The 22968-nt window shown below is 41.5% G+C and overlaps 1 protein-coding gene across 1 annotated transcript in view; it reads right to left on the bottom strand.

Moving 5' to 3' along the window:
- Positions 1-10479: 10479 nt before the first annotated feature.
- Positions 10480-22968, bottom strand: part of SRGAP1 (SLIT-ROBO Rho GTPase activating protein 1) — a 327863-nt gene continuing 315374 nt past the window's right edge. Inside the window, exon 22 of the mRNA XM_055395643.2 lies at positions 10480-19344. Within this exon, the coding sequence (XP_055251618.1) occupies positions 18967-19344 (378 nt within the window). The 3' untranslated portion in view covers positions 10480-18966. The remainder of the gene's footprint in view (positions 19345-22968) is intronic.

The raw sequence follows: 22968 nt of genomic DNA on the forward strand, positions 1-22968 counted from the left end.
GGTGATGTCTCTGCTTTTTAATATGCTGTCTAGGTTTGCCATAGCTTTCCTTCCACGAGGCAAGTGCCTTTCAATTTCATGGCTGCAGTCACCATGCACAGTGATTTTGAAGTCCAAGAAAATAAAATCTGTCACTGTTTCCATGATTCCCCATCTATTTTCCATGAAGTAATGAGACCAGATGCCATGATCTCAGTTCTCTGAATGTTGAGTTTTAAGCCAGTTTTTCACTCTCCTCTTTTACCTTCATCAAGAGGCTCTTTAGTTCCTTTTTCATATTCTGCCATAAAGGTGGTATCATCTTCATATCTGAGGTTATTGATATTTCTCTCAGCAATCTTGATTCCAGCTTGAGCTTCATCAGCCCAGCATTTCACATGATGTACTCTGCATATAAGTTAAATAAGCAGGGTGACAATATACAACCTTGATGTACTCCTTTTCCTATTTGGAACCAGTCTGTTGTTCCACGTCTGGTTCTAACTATTGCTTCTTGACCTGCATACAGGTTTCTCGGGAGGCAGGAAAGGTATTCTAAGATCCCCATCTCTTTAAGAATTTTCCACAGTTTGTTATGATCCACAGAGTCAAAGGCTTGAGCATAGTCAGTGAAGCAGATGTTTTTCTGGAATTCTCTTGCTTTTTCTAAGATTCAGTGGACGTTGGCAATTTGATCTCTGGTTCCTCTGCCTTTTCTAAACCCAGTTTGTACATCTGGAAGTTCTAAATTCATGTACTGTTGAAGTCTAGCTTGAAGGATTTTGAGCATTACCTTGGTAGCATGTGAAATGAGCGGAATTGTGTGGTAGTTTGAACATACTTTGGCATAGCCCTTCTTTGGAATTGGAATGAAAACTGAGCCTTCCAGTACTGTTGCCACTGCTGAGTTTTCCAAATTTGCTGGCATATTGACTTTAGCATTTTAATAGCATCCTCTTTTAGGATTTGAAATAACTCAGCCGGAATTCCATAACCTCCACTAGCTTTGTTTGTAGTGATGCTTCCTAAGTCCCAATTGACATCACACTCCAGGATGTCTGGCTCTTGGTGAGTGACCACACCATTGTGGTTATCTGGGTCATTATGACCTTTTTTTGTATAGTTCTTCTGTGTATTCTTGCCACTTCGTGTTAATCTCTTCTGCTTCTGTTACATCCTTACCATTTCTGTCCTTTATTGCGCCCATCTGTGCATGAAATATTCCCTTGGTATCTCTAATTTTCTTGAAGAAGTCTCTAGTCTTTCCCATTCTATTGTTTTCCTCTATTTTTTGCATTGTTCACTTACGAAGGCTTTCTCATTTCTCCTTGCTGTTCTTTGGAACTTTGCGTTCAGCTGGGTATATCTTACCCTTTCTCCTTTGCTTTTCATTTCTCTTCTTTTCTCAGCTGTTTGTAAGGCCTCCTCAGACAAGCATTCTGCCTTGTTGCATTTCTTTTTCATGGGGGTCGTTTTGGTTACCACCTCCTGTACAGTGTTATGAACCTTCCTCCATAGTTCTTTAGGCACTCTATCAGATCTGATCCTCCAAGATGGCAGAGTAGAAGGATGTGCGCTCATCTTCTCCTGTGAGAACATCACAAGTAGCTGCTGAACAGCCATTGACAGGAGAGTGTCAGACACCGCCCCCAAAGGGTAACCTACGTCCGAGGACAAAGGAGAAGCCACAGAGAGATTGTAGGAGGGGCACAATCATGCTAAAATCAAACCCCATACCTGCTAGAGATTCTTGGAGGGCACAAACAAAGACTTGTGCACACCAGGACCCATGGTAAAGGAGCAGTGACCCCACAAACACTGATCCAGACTTGCCTGTGAGTGTTTGGGAGTCCCAGGTGGAGGTATGGGTCAACGCTGTGGGGTCAGGGGCACTGGCAGCAGCAGTCCTGAGAGGTGGGGGGTGTTGGCATAAGTCCTCTTGGAGGAGGGCACCACTAGCCCTACCACAGAGACTCCAGACTCCAGGACTAGGCCGTCTCAGGCCAAGCTACAGGGAGGGAGTGCAGCCCCACCCATCAGCAGAACATTGATTCAGGGCATGAGGAGAAGGGGGCAACCGAGGATGGATGGCATCATCAACTCAAAGGACGTGAGTTTGCGCATGTCGTGACACGACTGAGCAACTGAATAACAACAAAATAGCTTTGTATTGTTGTCTGAAGTCTGGGAGGGTTATGCCTTCTGCTTTATTCTTTTTTCTCAGGCTTGCTTTGGCAATCCTGAGGATGACTATCTTCAGTGTTAGGTCTGGATTTATTTTTCATTTTGTGTGTATAGTATCGATTTTTGGTTTGTCGTTACCATGAGGTTTTTATCAAGCACTTGCTTTCTATGTATGTGTGTGCACACATGTGTATGTGATTAACTTGCTGATTATTAATTTCAAGCGCAGTTTTAAAAACCCTACATTTGTACTCTCTTCCCCTCAAGATTACTGGTTTGAAATCATATTTTCCAGGTAGTTGTTTGTATATCCCTTAACTGCTTATTGTGGATATAGGTAATTTTACTACCTTTGTCTTTTTTTTTTTTTTTTACTTGCAGAGTGCCCTTTTTTATTTTTTTGAATTTTTTTGTTAATTTTTCTTAATTTGTTTGAATTTATCGTTTTATCCCTTTTGGTAATTAAAGTGTTGCAAACATTTCTTTTCTTTTTTGCAAGTAGAATTTCCTGATTTTCCTGTCTATTTCAGTGCCTCTCCCTATCTGTTGTCATCAACCAGTGTTTTCCTTTTTTCGTCTCCATCAGTGGCACACTGATATGCTTGGTTTTAAAAAACGGCATGAGAACAGACACTAAAGGTGGGTGTGCTGACAGGGTGGCTTTCTCCGATTTCTTGTTTTGAACAAGGATGTGACATCTGGAACTGCAATGGCCATATTGCCACCATGAGGCAAAAACCAAGCAGATGCAACAAGCATTTTTTCCAGATCTCTTCCTGACCACAGCCCCCAGGCAGGTTCTACCTTTGTCTTTTAACCTGCCTACTAGCTTTGTGTTTGGGTGATTTCCTGCTTTTTTTTGTATGTTTGCCTTTACTGGTGAATCTTTTTTATAATTCTCTAATTGTGGTCTTTTCTTTTCCACCTAGAGAAGTAGATGTGTGTGTGTGTGTGTGTGTGTGTGTAGCAATTATCAGCACCTGGAATTGTTTTACCAAAATAGTTTGTTGGCATGTTCAGTGCTTGTTACCCAACCAAGCACTACGCTTCACAAGACTAGGAAGCCTAGCTGTCTTGTTCACTGCCATATGTCCAGAAGTGAGCCTGATTAAATGAGTGAAGAAATGCGGTGGAAGCATGGAGAATGGAGCGGTAAACATAAGCCAAGAGATGTAAGATGTAATATTTTAGTCGTGTTTTCAAGGATAAATGGTTTCATCAGGTAGATGTATATGAGATAGGGGACATGCTGGGCTTCCCTGGTAGCTCAGCTGGTAAAGAAGCTACCTGCAATGTGGGAGACCTGGGTTTGCTCCCTGGGTTGGGAATATCCCCTGGAGAAGAGAATGGCAACCCACTCCAGTATTCTGGCCTGGAGAATTGCATGGAGCCTGGCAGGCTATAATACATAGGGTCACAAAGAGTCAGACATGACTGAGTCACTTTAACAGAAGACACGTTAGGCTTAGGAATGGCCTGAACTATGGAGAGGAAGCTTGTAGCCCAGCTTGCTCAGGCAAAGTAGCTGGTTATAGCATAACATCAAGGTTCTTGAGAGGAAGTGGTAGGCAGTAAGGCTGAAATGGCAGACTGCAAAGGTGGCAAATACTGCATTCATTTCAGTTTCATTACTTAGTTAATGATGTGTTAAGTTTGAAGATGCAAAGGTGAATGAGACATAGTTTCAGGTCTGTAATGGGGAGCAACATATGGTTTTTGAGCAGGGGAATGACGTGAGCATTGTGCAGGGGTTGGAATGCAGCAGGGATCATAAACATAATCTCTGGGACCAGGTGGCTCGGAATCAAATCATTGGCTAGCTCTGTGACCCAGGCAAGTTCTTAACCCCTTGTGGCTTAATTTTCTTGTTTGTAAGGATGATAATAATTGTAGCTCCTGCTTGGCTTTCTTGTAAGGATTAAATGAATGAATGTATAATGGTGTCTGACACTTAATACAGATTAGCTGTTTTTATATATGTGCTTGGTTGCTTAGTCATGTCTGACTCTTTGCAACCCTTTGGATTGCAGCCTGCCAGGCTCCACTGTCCATGAAATTTTTCAGGCAAGAATACTGGAGTGGGATACCATTTCCTCTTCCAGGGTGTCTTCCTGACCTAGGGATTGAACCCATGTCTCCTACATTGCTTTTTACCGCTGAGCCATCGAGGAAGTTTATTTTTATCAAACAATGTCTAGTAGATAGTGAGTCTTCTGTGCTTGTTTGTGTGTTAGTTTTTTTACTCTCTAGTTCGTTAGATTGTTAGTTTATGTTTTTTAAGAAAGATGACTAGCAGGAGTGTATAATCCTTGCAAAGGGGAGACAATGCACCCAGGAAAACTATGTGGAAAAATACTATAATAGTTGTAGCAAAAAGGAATGAAGCCTGGAACTAGGTTAAAGCTGAGATAAAAATTAGTAAAACTGAATACTGGGGAGGGGGGTGGAATATGTTTTGGAATACAAGAAAGTGGATTTCGTTTTTGGGTCTCCTGAGTTTAACGTGTCTAAGGGAAAAATCTCTGTCTGCTGATGTTCAGCTGAAATGATAGGGAGGGAGAAATCTGAGATTGAGGACAAAGTGGTGAGTAACACAGGGGTTTCCACTCTGGAAATGAGGATGTGCACTTCAATAAAGACTGAAGAATTTAGATCAAAATTTTCATTTACCTGTTACACTGGTGGTGGTGCAGTTGGTAAAGAATCCTCCTGCCAATGCAGGAGACTGGTTCAATCCCTGGTTAGGAGGATCCCCTGGAAGAGGAAATCGCAACCCACTCCTGAATTCTTGCCTGGAAAATTCCATGGACAGGGGAGCCCTGCAGGTTACAGTCCGTGGAGTTACAAATACGACTGAGCAAGCGTATTTGGCAAAGAAACAAATGACATGATTGTAAGCTTGTGTTCTGTACTCTTATACTTTGCTGGCAGTAGTATAAATTTGTGCAGTCTTTCTGGAAAATAGGTTGGCAACATTTATCATGAGCCTTAGAGATGCTTATACCCTTGACCCAGTTATTCCACATTTTTGAATCAGTGCCAAATTAATAATTCAAAATGCAGACAGTGATTATGTTCAGAGATGCTTACTTTGCAGAACATTCAATTGAAAAAACCTGCAAACAAGTGATAGGAAATGATTAAATTATGTCACATATGTATGCTAAAATACTATGCAACCCTTAAAAAAATCATGTTTACTTAGACTTGTAATATGAACTGATTTGAGGGATATAAACTTGATGAGGATACATAACTATATGTAGAATACAAAGTCAACTCTGCTAAAAATAAGCATAGTGTAAGGATTAGACAACATTGTACTAAAATGCTGCTGGGGATTATTTCTGACTGGGAAATTGAGGGTTGATGATTTGTAGAAATCCAGTAACTGAGCATGAATTAGGATCATATAATAGATTTTTATCTTATTAAAACTTTTCCCTCTTTTCCTACTGTATATGCTAATATTCAGTTACTAATGCAATCGTCTTTGGTTCACAGACCATACATTCTATTATAAAACCTGACCATGTTACCTTAAAAATAAATGAATGCAGTCTATCCACCAAAGGGTTAGAACCTCAAATCTCATTTTAAAATTAGTTAATATCATATCAGTTTATAATTTAGACTATTTAGCCAGACTATTGATGATGCTTCCCTCACCCCTTGCAGACATGATTGTTCACTTTCATTTAGAGGGACATGGATTTTTACACAAGAGATTCCCTGGATATATCAAAGACAAATAGATTAGTACAACGCATCATCTTTGGGAGGATAATTCATCAGTAGTTCTCCCTTCAGCTGCACACCAAAACAGCTAAAAGAGAGCCCATTACCCCAGGAGTACACTGGACAGAGAGCTGATTGGTAAGAAGGGGGCACCCACTGATTGCCAGAACTGGATGGCAAATATCTTGACCTTCTTCAAGATGTTAACATTGAATAAAGAATGTTGTCTCAGGGATCCAGGAGGACTGGTCTCTCTCTCTCTTAAAGACACAGACACTCATTTAGATATTCAACCTGGTCCCAGCTCTCTAGCCACTCCTGCTAAGGAGTTAGGTTCAGTTCAGTCACTCAGTTGCGTCCGACTCTTTGCGACCCCATGAACTGCATCATGCCAGGCCTCCCTGTCCATCGCCAACTCCTGGAGTTCACCCAAACCCATGTCCATTTAGTCGGTGATGCTATCCAACCATCTCATCCTCTGTTGTCCCCTTCTCCTCCTGCCCTCAATCTTTCCCAGCATCAGGGTCTCTTCTAATGAGTCAGCTCTTTGCATGAGGTGGCCAAAGTATTGGAGTTTCAGATTCAACATCAGTCCTTCCAATGAATACTCAGGACTGATCTTCTTTAGCATGGACTGGTTGGATCTCTTTGCAGTCCAAGGGACTCTCAAGAGTCTTCTCCAACACCACAGTTCAAAAGCATCAATTCTTCAGCACTCAGCTTTCTTTATAGTCCAACTCTCACATCCATATATGACTACTGGAAAAACCATAGCCTTGACTAGACAGACCTTTGTTGGCAAAGTAATGTCTCTGCTTTTTAATATGCTATCTAGGTTGGTCATAACTTTCCTTCCAAGGAGTTAGTGTCTTTTAATTTCATGGCTGCAGTCACCATCTGCAATGATTTTGGATCCCAGAAAAATAAAGTCTGACACTGTTTCCACTGTTTCCCCATCTATTTGGTATGAAGTGATGGGACCAGGTGCCATGATCTTAGTTTTCTGAATGTTGAGTTCTAAGCCAACTTTTTCACTCTCCTCTTTCACTTTCATTAAGAGGCCCTTTAGTTCTTCACTTTCTGCCATAAGGGTGGTGTCATCTGCATATCTAAGGTTATTGATATTTCTCCCAGCAATCTTGATTCCTTCTAGCTTGTGCTTCCTCCAGCTAGGCATTTCTCATGATGTACTCTGAATATAAGTTAAATAAGTAGGGTGACAATATACAGCCTTGACGTACTCCTTTTCCTATTTGGAACCAGTCTGTTGTTCCATGTCCAGTTTTAACTGTTGCTTCCTGACCTGCAGACAGGTTTCTCAAGAGGCAGGTCAGGTGGTCTGGAATTTCCATCTGTTTCAGAATTTTCCACAGTTCATTGTGATCTACACAGTCAAAGGCTTTGGCATTGTCAATAAAGCAGAAATAGATGTTTTTCTGGAACTCTCTTGCTTTTTCCATGATCCAGAGGATGTTGGCAATTTGATCTCTAGTTCCTCTGCCTTTTCTAAAACCAACTCGAACATCTGGAAGTTCACGGTTCACGTATTGCTGAAGCCTGGCTTAGAGAGTTTTGAGCATGACTTTACTAGCATGTGAGATGAGTGCAATTGTGCGATAGTTTGAGCATTCTTTGGCATTGGAATGAAAACTGACCTTTTCCAGTCCTGTGGCCACTGCTGAGCTTTCCAAATTTGCTGACATACTGAGTGCAGCACTTTCACAGCATCATCTTTCAGGATTTGAAATAGCTCAACAGGTATTCCATCACCTCCACTAGCTTTGTTCGTAGTGATGTTTCCTAAGGCCCACTTGACTTCGCATTCCAGGATGTCTGGCTCTAGGTGAGTGATCACACTATCGTGATTATCTGGGTCGTGAAGCTCTTTTTTGTACAGTTCTTCTGTGTATTCTTGCCATCTCTTCTTAATATCTTCTGCTTCTGTTAGGTCCATACCATTTCTGTCCTTTTTTGAGTCCATCTTTGTATGAAATGTTCCCTTGGTATCTCTAATTTTCTTGAAGAGATCTCTAGTCTTTCCCATTCTGTTGTTTTCTTCTATTTCTTTGCATTGATCGCCGAGGAAGGCTTTCTTTCTTTCTTTTTCTTTATTTTATTGGAGGCAAATTACATTACATTAATATATTGGTTGGTTTTGCCATACATTGACACGAATCTGCCCTGGGTGTACATGTGTTCCCTTTCTTGAATCCCCCTCCCATCTCCCTCTTCCCCATATCCTCCCTCCAGGTCATCCCCATGCACCAGCCCCAAGCATCCTGTATCATGTGTCGAACCTGGTCTGGTGATTCATTTCACATATGATAATATACATGCTACAATGCCATTCTCCCAAAACATCCCACCTTCACCCTCTCCCACAGAGTCCCAAAGACTGTTCTATACACCTATGTCTCTTTTGCAGTCTCGTATACAGGGTTAAGGTTACCATCTTTCTAAATTCCATATATATGTGTTAGTATACAGTATTGATGTTTTTCTTTCTGGCTTACTTCACTCTGTATCAGTTCAGTTCAGTTCAGTTGCTCAGTCGTGTCCGACTCTCCGCGACCCCATGAATCACAGCACGCCAGGCCTCACTCTGTATAATAGGCTCCAATTTCATCCACGTCATTAGAACTGATTCAAATGCATTCTTTTTGATGGCTGAAAAATACTCCATTGTGTATATGTACCAGAGCTTTCTTATCCATTCATCTGCAGATGGACATCTAGGTTGCTTTCATGTCCTGGGTATTATAAACAGTGCTGCAATGAACACTGGAGTACATGTGTCTCTTTCAATTCTGGTTTCCTCGGTGTGTATGCCCAGCAGTGGGATTGCTGGGTCATATGGCAGTTCTATTTCCAGTTTTTTGAGGAATCTCCACACTGTTCTCCATAGTGGTTGTACTAGTTTGCATTCCCACCAACAGTGTAAGAGCTTTCTTATCTCTCCCTACTATTCTTTGGAACTGTGCATTCAAATGGGTATATCTTTCCTTTTCTCCTTTGCCTTTCGCTTTCCTCCTTTTCACAGCTATTTGTAAGGCCTCCTCAGACAGTCATTTTGCTTTTTTGCATTTCTTTTTCTTGGGGAAGTTCTTGATCCCTGTCTCCTGTACAATGCCACGAATCTCCGTTCATAGTTCATCAGGCACTCTATCAGATCTAGTCCCTTAAATCTATTTCTCACTTCCACTGTATAGTCATAAGGGATTTGATTTAGGTCAAACCTGAATGGTCTAGTGGTTTTCTCCACTTTCTTCAAGTCTGAATTTGGCAATAAGGAGTTCATGATCTGAGCCACAGTCAGCTCCCGGTCTTGTTTTTGCTCACTGTATAGAGCTTCTCCATCTTTGGCTGCAAAAAATATAATCAATCTGATTTTGGTATTGACCACCTGGTGATGTCCATGTGTAGTCTTCTCTTGTGTTGTTGGAAGAGGGTGTTTGCTATGACCAGTGCGTTCTCTTGGCAAAACTCTATTAGCCTTTGCCCTGCTTCATTCCGTGCTCCAAGGCCAAATTTGCCTGTTACTCCAGGTGTTTCTTGACTTCCTACTTTTGCATTCCAGTCCCCTATAATGAAAAGGACATCTTTTTTGGGTGTTAGTTCTAGAAGGTCCTATAGGTCTTCATAGAACTGTTCAACTTCAGCTTCTTCAGTGTTACTGGTTGGGGCATAGACTTGGATTATCGTGATATTGAATGGTTTGCCTTGGAAATGAACAGAGATCATTTGGTCGGTTTTTGAGATTGCATCCAAGTACTGCATTTCGGACTCTTGTTGACTATGATGGCTACTCCATTTCTTCTAAGGAATTCCTGCCCACAGTAGTAGATATAATGGTCATCTGAGTTAAATTCACCCATTCCAGTCCATCTTAGTTCACTGATTCCTAGAATGTCGATGTTCACTCTTGTCATCTCCTGTTTGACCACTTCCAATTTGCCTTGATTCATGGACCTAACATTCCAGGAGTAACTAAGGAGTAATCTTGATAAAAATCACCATTTTCACTGTAGAAGGCAAGTTTTCTATCTATTGTAGAGATAAAAGTCTACTGAAGAATGATGAACCTCACCGTGATTTTTTCCCAAAGGGATCATAACCCTATTTTCCAAAATCCAAAAGGGGATATATGACCCATGGAATGGACTTTGCCATAATTTTTGGCTTCCAGGGACTTTTGGGCATTTCAGATCAAGCTTTGGAACTTTCTGCTTGAGTCCCAACTACTCAAGGTAGGAGCCAGAAAATTTCCTTTCCCTGCCTTCCTAATAATATTCTTACAGGATGCTGGAATATGAGCAGTGGGAGGTGACAACCAGACATCCCCACGTGGAACTCTAATTTAGGGGTGAGGGATGGAGGCACAGATTGGGAGGGTTGTGGCTGGTCGAGGCTCGTGGATTTCAGGATAGTAGTGAAAGGTAAGCAGGACAGTGGGGCTTTTCTGGAACAATCCTATAGTCTGATTTGGGCATTTGTTCCTGTGGCGTGCATCTGTACTCAGTCATTTCAGTTGTATTTGACTCTTTGCTATCATATGGACTGTAGCTTGTCAGGCTCCTCTGTCCATGGGATTCTCCAGGCAAGAATAGTGGAGTGGGTTGCCATGGCCTCCTCCAGGGGATCTTCCTGACCTAGGGATCAAACTGTTCTCCTGCATTGGCAGTTGGGTTCTTTACTACTAGCGCTACCTGGAAAGTCCTTGGTCTGTGGATCAGCCTCTAAATCCAACTCTCAGGTCCTAAAGTCATACTTACCTGCTTTCAGATAGGTGTTCCATTTAATGGCTAAGTTCAAAGTCCTTCTGTTATGTTTGGGGAAACATTTTCTTTAAATAGGTGGTCTTCCTTTCTTTTTTCATAAATTTGTCCATGTTTAGAGATTTCTGCATATCATTCCAAAAGTTTAATCAGGAAATACTGACTGAAGTATAACAGTAAGCATATTCATATAGACTTCTATACAACCCAGAAATGGAGAAAACTACAGTTACATTTATAATGTTATGTTTATATTTATTGTTGTTCAGTCCCAAAGTAAGGTCTGACTCTTTGAGAACCCATGAACTGCAGAAGGCCAGGCTTCCCTTGTCCTTCACTATCTCCTGGAGCTTGCTCAAACTCACATCCGTTGAATCAATGAGGCCATCCAACCATCTCATCCTCTGCTGTCCCCTTCTCCTCCTGCTTTCATCTTTCCCAACATCGGGGTCTTTTCCAATGATATGAATCTTCCCATCAGGTGGCAAAAGTACTGGAGCTTCAGTTTCTGCATCAGTCCTTCCAATGAATATTGAGGGTTGATTTCTTTTAGGATTGAGTGTTTTGATCTCCTTGTTGTCCAAAGGACTCTCAAGAGTCTTCTCTAGCACCACAGTTCAAAAGCAAAAAATTCACTGGTGCTCAGCCTTTTTTATGGTCCAATGCTCACACCCGTAAATGACTAATGGAAAAGTCATAGTTTTGACTATGTAGACCTTTGTTGGCAAAGTGATGTCTCTCTTAATACACTGTTTAGGTTTGTCATAATTTTCCTTCCAAGGAGCAAGCATCTTTTAATTTCATGGCTGCAGTCACTGTCCGCAGTGATTTTGGAGCCCAGGAAAATAAAATCTGTCACTGATTCCACTTTTTTCCCATATATTCGCCATGGAATGATGGAACTGGATGCCATGGTCTTAGTTTTTTGAATGTTGAGTTTTAAGCCAGCTTTTTCACTCTACTCTTTCTCTCCTCAAGAGGCTCTTTAGAATTGTATCATCTGCATATCTGAGGTTATTGCTATTTCTCCAAGGCAGTCTTGATTCCAGTTTGTGAGTGGTGCAGTCCTGGCATTTCACATGATATACTCTGCATATATATTAAATAAACAGGGTGAACAATATATAGTCTTGATGTACTCCTTTCCCAATTTGGAACCAGTCTGTTGTTTCATGTCGGTTCTGTTGCTTCTTGACCTGTATACAGATTTCTCAGGAGGCAGGTAAGGTGGTCTGGTATTCCCATGTCTTGAAGAATTTTCCAGTTTGTTGTGATCCACAGAGTCAAAGGCTTTAGCATAGTCAATGAAGTAGATGTTTTTTGGAATTCCCTTGCTTTCTCCATGATCCAACAAATGTTGGCAATTTGATCTCTGGTTCCTCTGCCTTTTCTAAACCCAGCTTGTACATCTGGAAGTCTTCAGTTTATATACTGTTGAAGCCTACCTTGAAGGATTTTGAGTATTATCTTGTTAGCATGTGAAATGAGTGCAATTGTATGGTAGTTTGAACACTGAAATGAAAATTGAATTTCACCAGTCCTGTGGCCACTGCTGAGTTTTCCAAATTTGCTGGCATATTGAGTGTAGTCCTTTAACAGCATCATTTTTTAGGATTTGAAAAAGCTTAGCTGGAATTCTGTCACCTCCACTAGCTTTGTTCATAGTGATGCTTCTTAAGGCCCACTTGACTTCACACTCCAGGATGTCTGGCTCCAGGTGAGTGACTGCACCTTTGTGGTTATCTGGATCTTTAAGACCTTTTCTGTATAGTTCTGTGTATTCTTGCCACTTTGTCTTAATCTCTTCTGCTTGTTAGGTCCTTGCTGTTTCTGTCCTTTATTGAGCCCATCTTTGCATGAAATGTTCCCTCGGTATCTCCAATTTTCTTGAAGAGATCTCTAGTCTTTCCCATGCTATTGTTTTCCTCTATTTTTTTGCCTTGTTCACTTAGGAAGCCTTTCTTATCTCTCATTACTATTCTTCGGAATTCTGCATTCAGTTTGGTATATCTTTCTCCTTTGCCTTTTGTATCTCTTCTTTTCTCAGCTATTTATGAGGTCTCTTAAGACAACCACTTTACCTTATTGCATTTATTTTTCTTGGGTTTGTTTTGGTCACCACCTCCTGTACAATGTTACAAACCTCTGTCCACAGTTTTTCAGGCACTCTGTCTACCAGATCTAACCCCTTGAATCTATTTGTCACCTCTACTGTATAACCATAAGGGATTTGATTTAGGTCATACCTGAATGGCCTAGTGGTTTTCCCTACTTTCTTCAGTTTAATCCTGAACTTTGCAATAAAGAACTCATGATATGAGCCACAGTCAGCTCCAGGTCTTGTTTTTGTTGACTGTATAGAGCTTCTCCATCTTTGGCTGCAAAGAATGTAATCAATCTGATTTCAGTATTGACCATTTGGTGCCATTATAGGGCTTCCCAGGTGGCACTAGGGTGAAGAATCCACCTGCCGATGCAGGAGATGCAAGAGATGGCAGTTCAATCCCTGGGTTGGGAAGATCCCTTGGAGTAGTTAATGGCACCTCACTCCAGTATTCTTGTCTAAGAAATTTCATGGTCAGAGGAGCCTGGCAGGCTATGGTTCATAGGGTAACACAGATTTGGACATGACTGAGCACACACAGTTATATTTAGCAACATGGACTTTCCTGAACACAAAATTTCAAGAAAAGAAGCCAAAGAAAATCTAAATATTGCAAATCCATTTGTAGAAAGTTAAAACAACAGACAAAACCAAACTATGGTGTTACTTCATCAGGATGTTGATAAGCTTTGGAGAGGCACAAGCCTAGCTTCTAGGAGGCTGATACAATGCTGTTTCTTGATCTGGGGATGGATGCAATAGGGTATCACTTTGTGAAAATTCTTACACTAATGATTTGTATACTTTTCTCTATGTATTTTATGCTTCAATAAAAGCTTATTCCCCTCTATTTATGTAATTTTTTTTTACATCTCATGAATGTTCCGATCTGATATTTTGCTTAAACAATCTGCACATTGTTGATACAGTTTTACAAAGCTATATTATGTATTGCTAGTCCTCAAGAATTCAGGGCAAAAAAAGGTAAGATTGAAGATAAAATATCTGTACATGGGGGAATTCTAAACATAGTCTAAACCTGAGGATGGCATTTCTGCATATTCAAATGAATCCCAAAGTCAGCTTGACAAGGTTTACTATGTCAAAAATTCCGTCTCAAAGGAAAAAATTCAATCTGGAATGTTTAGGACTGTGCTTTCTCAGCTGCTTAGTTAAGATCCTTCTGACCTGTTCTCTCACTACACAGGGGTCTCCAAACTATTCTAAAAACCCTGGCTTCAGGGACAAGGCCCTGTGAATAAGGTGCCATTTTCAAATTCACAAACAAAAATGAAAGTGAGATTAAAAACATTAAAAAGAAAGGTAGTTTCACGTGATTTAACAATTTAAGGCAACTCAGCTCTCTAAAGGGTTACTAGTGATGAGAAAAAGAAAGGAATGGAAACAGTGCAGAGAATCAGACCAAACTGGAAGCAGACAAAGGCAGCCAGAACTATCTTATTTATTATAAAGATACACCGTGAAGAACAGACCTGACTGTATACTGAAGCCTGGAATGGTACATGCTAAAATGTACAGTACTATACATAAAAGTGCAATGTCACAACAGATTAACAAAACATTTTTTTTCCCTTCCAGAACTAGAAAAGCATCCCCCTTTACTTTCACCTCAGAGACGAGGAAATGTCATGGTAAGAGGCAGTACAGAGCCGAGGACAGGATGGCCATCAGCAGCACGTGAGCGGCAGAGGGGAGAAGGGTGAGGTGTCGGGGGCCCAGAGAGTGACTGTAGGGAGGGAAAGGCACAGTCACGGCTAAGAGGAAAACGATGTCTGATGACCATGACCTGACCATGACGGATGAGGATGCGAGACTGGACAATACTGAGCACCGAGGCATAGAAAGGTGGGCATGGCGAAGAAGCTGGGGGAGAGTGGAGTTAAGTTTCAAACACTCAAGTGGGCGAGGAATTGGGTGTGGGGGAGAAGTGTTTGGGCAACAGTAAACAGCAAGGCTAAGACTCCTCTAAAGTAGAAAGGCACTTTCACATGTACATACTACAGATGTACATTGACACGATTAGGTAACAGTCACAAGCAGGAAGCCACCAGTACTGCAACTGACCAAACCAACAGGAAAGGACAATACTGATTTAATTACGTGGGCAGGAGTTAACTCTTAAGTCAGTAGGTAAATAGCAGTCTCTCCTGTCACACAGCCACTTACTATACTTTAAACGTCTATAATAACCATCACACTATACATTGAACTTGGATGAATGTTCTAAAGGGGGGCATTCACAAATGCACAGTTTATATATTTTCTTTTACTAAACAGTTTCTAAGATAAGCATTATGGAACCCAGTACAATTATTTAAACATACAAAATTCCCTACGTAATTTTAAGATACAGGTACCATTTTGATTATAATACAGACTCTTTTTTTTTTTTTTAAAGAAAGTATACTAGGGTGGGTAAGTGAAAGCTCAATTTCCAGTTTGTTTTATTGATTTGAACAAAGCTGTGCCAGAGTCACCCTGCTCCATGCCTGACACCCCAGCCCAGCTGGAGGTTGGCTTTTAGTTCAGGTGCTAGCCTCCATTAGGGAGCTCTGTGGGAAGAGTCTTCACTTCTAAGCTGCCCCACAGTTCCAAGTCTCTATGGGAGGTAACTCAGAGCCAAGACTCAGCCCCCAGCGCATTTCCTGCACTCATGGCCTCTCATTACTGTGGTCAGGAATGACATCCCAAATCTGAAGTCTTCCAAACCCAACAGAACCATAGGCTCTTTAACTTTGGATTTCAGAGACTGTAATTACCAAACTAAAGTTTCTTTAGTTTATAGACCCTAGAGGCTATGTCTCATTCCCGAATACTAAGGAGACCTCCATGTCCCTGTTGTTTTTTTCCTTTTTCTTAATTAAATTATGAACCCATTTTTGGGAATGGCAAAAGTACAAAGACAGAAAACTCATACAGTTTGACCCTTGGTGCTCTATATCCATTGATCACTGCTTCAGTAGATTAAGTGGGACTCTGCTGTACATTAGTCTATGGATTGTTCAAGGGGTATCAAAGTCAGATCACCTTGTGTGAAAATGTGCAAAACTGTTAAACAATGGCATTTATGCCCAACTTGAACATGGAGCTCTACAAAGGGCCATTCAACAAATTGAAATAATTTATAGAACACTCATCAGAAAATATGTTTTAAGAACCGTTCACTCTATGCTAATGATTCACTGCAAGCATCCTCACCCAAACCCAAAGGCCAATTCGGTAAATCTACTTAAATGAGTTCCATAGACGGGATGTGAACATTCAGTTATATCAGCTGTGAATATATATTCTTGTGTAAGTGAAGTCAGGTAGTCTTTGTAGAACTATCATTTACCCATCACCAAAATGACTCACTTCCCAAACTGCACATGAGGATCTATGATAAGATTGTTAAAACCGGGGTATAACCTGTTAGGAACTTATTTTCTTTCTTCTCTTCCCATTTTTTGTACCTTCCCACTTCCCCACTGTGGGCTACAGCGGTGGCTGTCAAGAGGACCACTTGCAGGTAAACCCCTAAAGGAACTCACTGGGTGTTTTTTTGATCCTTTGTGAAGGGGCCACCTTGTCTTATCCTTGGAATCTTAGACTTTTACTAAACAAGGATAAGTGAGTCCTTATTGAGTCCTTACTCTGAGGTCACATCCTTTCCTGGGAATTGAAGGGAAGAAAAAAAAGCCTCAGGTGACAACAGAGTAATAGAGAGAAGACGGAGACAGGTAAAGAAAGGAGTGATGGGAGAGTGTTAGGAGCTGTTTCCTGGAAGAAGGCACAGCCTCTGAGGCTCTGAGGTCTGGAGCAGCGTGTCCTCTGCCTTCCAAGGCAGCAGAGTGCTGATGTGGAGGGTGGAAAGGCAGTCCTCATTCCATCACAGGTGTCAACACCAAGGGGACGAGACACTGGGGAAGGTGACCAGGGAGAAGTCTGAAGAAATGGCGTTGCACGAGTAAGATCTGGAACACTTGTTAAAGCTTGTACAAGAACCCTCCCCAAACGAGTAAGTTCAAAACACTTCTCTTTTGCTGCCTCTTCCATCAAACAAGGAAGTGGTTTTATAAGAATCTTTAATTTCTAAAAGATGTAAAGTTTCCTCCACCATTACTTCCACCCCTTTCTCTGTTTCTGTTTCCCTACTGGACAACAGAGAATTAAGAGACCAAAGTGGAACTGAGAAAGAACTGGGAGATTATCTTAAAAGTTTCAATGTTCCAGACATTTGGGAAGATTGTCCAGAAGAGTTGGTGCTACTCAGAGCTCAGTCCTGGCTGGGTTTCCATGGTGTCCAAAGGTGCTGAAAGACTAATAAAGCTCAAGGAAAAGGTTGGGAGGGCTGCACAAGATGCTGAGCTGGGCCTCTTTATCAAAATGAGCGAAAAGGATGGCTGGAAAAATTCAGAGGTTTACAATACCTGGAAATACCTGAAGTAATTTTTTTCACTATTTAGTCCATTTGTGAAATCAGGCTGCAGGCAAGCAACCAGCAGTGTGACTTTCAAAGGTAACAATATCTCATAAATGAAACCTCTCTTTGCATTTGAATGATCAGACTGGCAAAATGAGGTAGAGATCAAAGGAACGATCTTGATTTTAGTACAGATCCCTATTTTTTCGCACATTGATGCATTCCCCATTGAGCTGAGAAATCAAAGTCCATACTGTAACTCTTAGGTGGGCATGCGATTGGCTGCCAGTTTGAAATCAAAAGTGGTCGAGAGGGATTAGTTCTGGCTATCCATTTTTAGGGGGGAAAAACCCCAAAAGCAAGCAAACAAACCCTCTTCATCAGTAAGTTCAGTGACAGAGTAGATAAAATGCTTACAGGTGGTATAAGTGGCTGCTGATAGAACAGCGGTGATTTGTACCTTAGAAAAAAATAAACTGAGTTCAAGGTATTCTTTTTAAGATAGAAGGAAACAGAGCATAAATATGGACTAAAGAAAAACTGTCTATGGGTGAGGATGTCAGAGAAAGAGGATCCCCATGGATTGGAGCTGACTATGTGAGTGATGTAGAGACCAGTTGGGAAAAAACAAAGCAAGCCCTGGTTCCAGACTGAACAACTGGGAGGAGATCATCCTGGAACCATGGGGTCATCTTCCCGCCTTGGTCTGGCTGTTACCAGACCACAACTTGAAGAGACAGCTGGTGAAGGAAGCTGGGGATTCAATTTAGGATCAACAGGCCTCTGCAGCATGTTTACGGGAACCCAGATCCTCTAGTCAGGAGAAGAGAAGGCCAGATGAACTAAGCACTTTCTCCATTGCTGAAGGGGAAAACAGAGGGCTTCACGGGAGCTGGAAATTATTTTCTAGGCAACAACAGATCTCTGAAGGAGTGGATAGAATAGGGTAACCAAAAAGTCTTGAAAATTAGACTGTTCTAGTCTGTGCTGAATGCAGCGGATGGACTTGGAAACCCTCCTGGGGCCTGATCAGGCTCAGGGAAAGAGTCTAGCCTGAGCTCTGGAGGACTGTCCCCCTCTCCTTTCCCAGATTTAGTTGGCGCAGTAACTGCAGAGGTTCTAGCGCCCCCTGCTAAGATTTAACCTGGGCCCAGGGAAACGACTGTTAGGAAAAAGACAATCCTACTCATTTGGGCAGTGTGCTCAAATCCCACTGGGAACAGCGTGCTGTGACAACAGCAGGTATGCAGCAAGGGCTGGTCTCAGCCCCGCCGCCTGAGATCAGAGGTACTCACTATCAGCTACTAAACAATACCATTGTCACCTTTCAGCCTCACCCCAAGTGCCACCAACCAACACTGGTTACACTCCAGGGCCTGGCACTTAGATTCTCCTGCCTTGAGATGCCGGCGTTTCTGACTCATCGGGCTACACTAAGCCTGAAGCACTGTGCAATGTGCAGGGCAGAGCGGTGCTGTCTTCATTACAAACGGTGCAGCATTGGATTTTCAAGTAAGTCTAAGTGTTTCTATTGTCTTTAAAATGGCATATGTCCAGTTATTTAAAAAAAAAAAAGAAATTACAAAATACAAATGCCCGTGTTAATTTAGCTAATCTCAGACATTACATTCGAGAACATAGAAAAGCCAAAACATCTCCAGTTATAAGCACACGACTAATGCAAGTTATGGATCGTTGACTTTTGTCACTAATCCGTCTTCTCTTTTTAATCATCACCCCAGATGACCACGCTCAGTTGGGTGTTACATTGTGCAGGACTTGTCTGCTGGACCTTGGGAAGGCGGGGCGGGTCCCACGGTCGGGTTTGTTTTTGGAAGAACAGCAGGTTTCGGCCGAAGGGCTGGGGGCTTCAGCTGCACGCCCATTCTGGGTGCCACCGCAGGCTTGAAAGTACTCAACGTGTCACTGGAGGAGCTAGTGCTCCGACGAATCTGAGGCTCTGAGCTCCTGAGGGCAACGTTGTGCAAAGGGCTGAGCGATTCTGTGGAGGTGGCAGGGGTGGGAGAGTTTTTCACTTGTTCTAGGGTATCCAGCACCACGTCAGGGGCATGCTTTGCTGTACTCTGTCTCTCCAGTTCTCGGAGTTCATTCAAAGCAGTGTTCATCGTCTCTTCGATATCCTGTTGAAAAACAAACGACAGATGGTAATCTAGACTTACCATGGCGATCATTTTGAGATGTACAGAAATGTGGAATCAGTAGATCGTGTTCTCCCTGGAGAAGGAAATGACAACCCACTCCAGTATTCTTGCCTGGAAAATTCCATGGACAGAGGAACCTGGCAGGCTACAGTCCATGGGGTCACAAAGAGTTAGCCACGACTGAGCGCTGCAGGTCAAGTATATTTCAAAAACAAACTCATAGAGAAAGGAATCAGATTTGTGGTTTCCAGAGGTGGGGGGTGGGGGGGGGTTGGGGCAACTGGATGAAGGCAGTTGAAAGAAATGAACTTCCAGTTATAAGATGAATAAGTACTATGGATATAATGTACAACATGATAAATATAATTGACACTGTTGTAGGTCATATATATATATTATATATGTCATATATATGACAGTGGTTAAGAGAGTAAATCCTAATGGTTCTCATCACAAGGAAATGTTTTTTTTCTGTTTCTTTAATTTTACATCTCTATGAGATGATGGATGTTCACTAAACCCACCGTGCTGATCATTTTATAATGTGTATAAGTCAAATTAGTATGCTATACACCTTAAACTTATGTACAGTATTGTGTGTCAATAACTCAATAATTAACTGGAAAAAAGTAATCAGACAGATGAAGTTGATAATTAATGCTAATGTAAAGTACCCATATTGTTGTTGTTCAGTTGCTAAGTTGTGTCTGGCTCTTCGGAACCTCATGGACTGTAGCATGACAGGCTCCGCTGTCCTCCACTATCCATAAATGACCACTGGAAAAACCATAGCTTTGATTACACCGACATTTGTTGGGCAAAGTAATGTCTCTGCTTTTTAATACGCTATCTAGGTTTGTCATAGCTTTCCTTCCAAGGAGCAAGCATCTTTTAATTTCATGGCTGCAGTCACTGTCTGCAGTCATTTTTGAACCCAAGAAAATAAAGTCTGTCACTGTTTCCATTGTTTCCCCATCTATTTGCAAGTGATGGGGCCAGATGCCATGATCTTAGTTTTCTGAATGCTGAGTTTTAAGCCAGCATTTTCACTCTCCTCTTTCACCCTTATCAAGGGGCTCTTTAGTTCCTCTTTACTCTCTGCCATAGAGTGATATCATATGCATATCTGAGGTTGTTGATATTTCTCCTGGCAATCTTGATTCCAGCCTGTGAGTCATCCAGCCCAGCATTTTGCATGATGTACTCTTCATGTAAGTTAAATAAGCAGGGTGACAAAATACACCTTTGTTGTACTCCTTTCCCAATTTTGAACTAGTCTATTGTTCCATGTCCAGTTTTAACTGTTGGTTCTTGACCTGCATACAGGTTTCTCAGGAGGCAGGTCAGGTGGTCTGGTATTTCCATCTGTTTAAGAATTTTCCAGTTTGTTGTGATCCACACAAAGGTTTTAGCGTAGTCAATGAAGCAGAAGTAAATGTTTTTCTGGAATTTCCTTGCTTTCTCCATGATCCAAGAAATGTTGGCAATGTGATCTTTGGTTCCTCTGGCTTTTCCAAATCCAGCTTGTACATCCGGAATTTCTCAGTTCACATACTGCTGAAATCCACCTTGAAGGATTTTGAGCATTACCTTGCTAAAATGTGAAGTGAGCGCAGTTGTATAGTAGTGTAGCTATTCTTTGGCATTGCCCTTCTTTGGAACTGGAATGAAAACCGACCTTTTCCAGTCCTGTGGCCACTGCTGAGTTTTCCAAATTTGCTGGTATAATGAGTGCAACACTTTAACAGCACCATCTTTTAGTATTTGAAATAGCTTAGCTGGAATTCCATAAGCTCCACTAGCTTTGTGTGTAGTAATGCTTCCTAAGTCCCTCTTGACTTCAGGATGTCTGGCTCTAGGTGAGTGACCACACCATCGTGATTATCTGGGTCATGAAGACCTTTTTTGTACAGTTCTTCTATGTATTCTTGCCACCTCTTCTTAATCTTTTCTGTTTCTGTTAGGTCCTTACCATTTCTGTCCTTTATTGTGCCCAACCTTGCATGAATGTTCCCTTTATCTCCAATTTTCTTGATCTCTAGTCTTTCTTTCCCATTCTATTGTTTTCCTCTATTTCTTTGCATTGTTCATTTAAGGCGGCTTTCTTATCTCTCCTTGCTATTCTCTGGAACTCTGCATTCAGTTGGGTATATCTTTCCCTCTCTCTTTTGCCTTACACTTCTCTTCTTTCCTTAGCTATTTGTAAAGTCTCCTCAGGCAACCACTTTGCTTTCTTGCATTTCTTTTTCTTGGGGATGGTTTTGGTCACTGCCTTCTGTACAACGTTACGAGCCTCCATCCATAGTTCTTCAGGCTACTAGGTCTAATCCCTTTAATCTGTCACATCCACTGTACAATCATAAGGGATTTGATTTAGGTCATATCTGAATGGTCTAGTGGTTTTCCCTTCTTTCTTCATTTTAAGCCTCACACAAACTCGCATACTTCAAAGCAAGCAGACTAGCAAAAAGCATGACGGTTTTAACAGCAGTGTGTAATGTGTGTAAACTCAATGCTATTTCACATAACTACTGTGACTCTGAAGGTGCAGGAGACAGATGAAATGGCTCCAATGGCTCATGGAGCCAGAGAGCAAGCACTGGCCATTCTGAGGCACTTGGCAGTCTTCTGGTGGTTTTGCCCTTACATGCTGACATCTTATATAGAATTCTATTTCAATCTATGGTAAAAAGTGGCTTAAATTTAGACCAGCAATTTCTTAAGAAAAATCAGGTGTTTTTCATTCATTCAACAAATAATTTTTGAGCACTTATTATATACTTGGCTAACTCCTAGCAGTTCTTCAAAATTGACTTCAAGCCGTCCCTGATGCTTCTGTTCAGTAGGTCTCAATGGTAGTGGTACTGCTCCATAAAGAGCATTTCTGTAATATGGTGTGTTGTGTATTTTTAAATGTCAAAATAACTGGATAGCATTTAGTGAGCAGAGGTATTGGATATCTAGCAAGTATCTGGATAATTTACATGAAATGAATTGCCCCAGATCTTGTTCAACTTTTTAATATCCTCCAGACATTTATGTAGGTGAAATTTTTTTTTTATAATAATCTGAGTCTAGAACTTAACTCTTTCTTATATATAAACACAAAATTTTTTTTTATAGTGTATGGACAGGGAGGCCTGGCGTGCTGTGATTCATGGGGTCGTGGAGAGTCGGACACGACTGAGCGACTGAACTGAACTGAAGTTTTCTAAGAATGAAACCATCATGTAAATTATACTCTGCTTTGATTAGAACTGTATGACCACTACTGGTAAAGAACCCGCCTGCCAATACATAGACGAAAGAATCACACATTCAATCCCTGGGTAGGGAAGATCCCCTGGAGGAGCGCATGGCAACCCACTTCAGTATTCTTGCTGGAGAAACCCATGGACAGAGGCAACTGGCAGGCTATATTCCATAGGGTCGCAAAGAGTTGGGATATGACTGAAGCGACTCAGCATGTTTGACAGAGGGTGGTCCACCACTTTAAAAAATCATATCACTCATGGGAACACCATTATGGAAACTGAGTTGAGACTAGTTAACTTAATACTCATTTCAATGTACATTAAATTTTTTAAAAACTTATTTACATAT

Source organism: Moschus berezovskii, chromosome 6 (genome assembly GCF_049115385.1).
Source record: "Moschus berezovskii isolate FMDL1 chromosome 6, NW_MosBer_1.0, whole genome shotgun sequence".
Lineage (NCBI taxonomy): Eukaryota > Metazoa > Chordata > Mammalia > Artiodactyla > Moschidae > Moschus > Moschus berezovskii.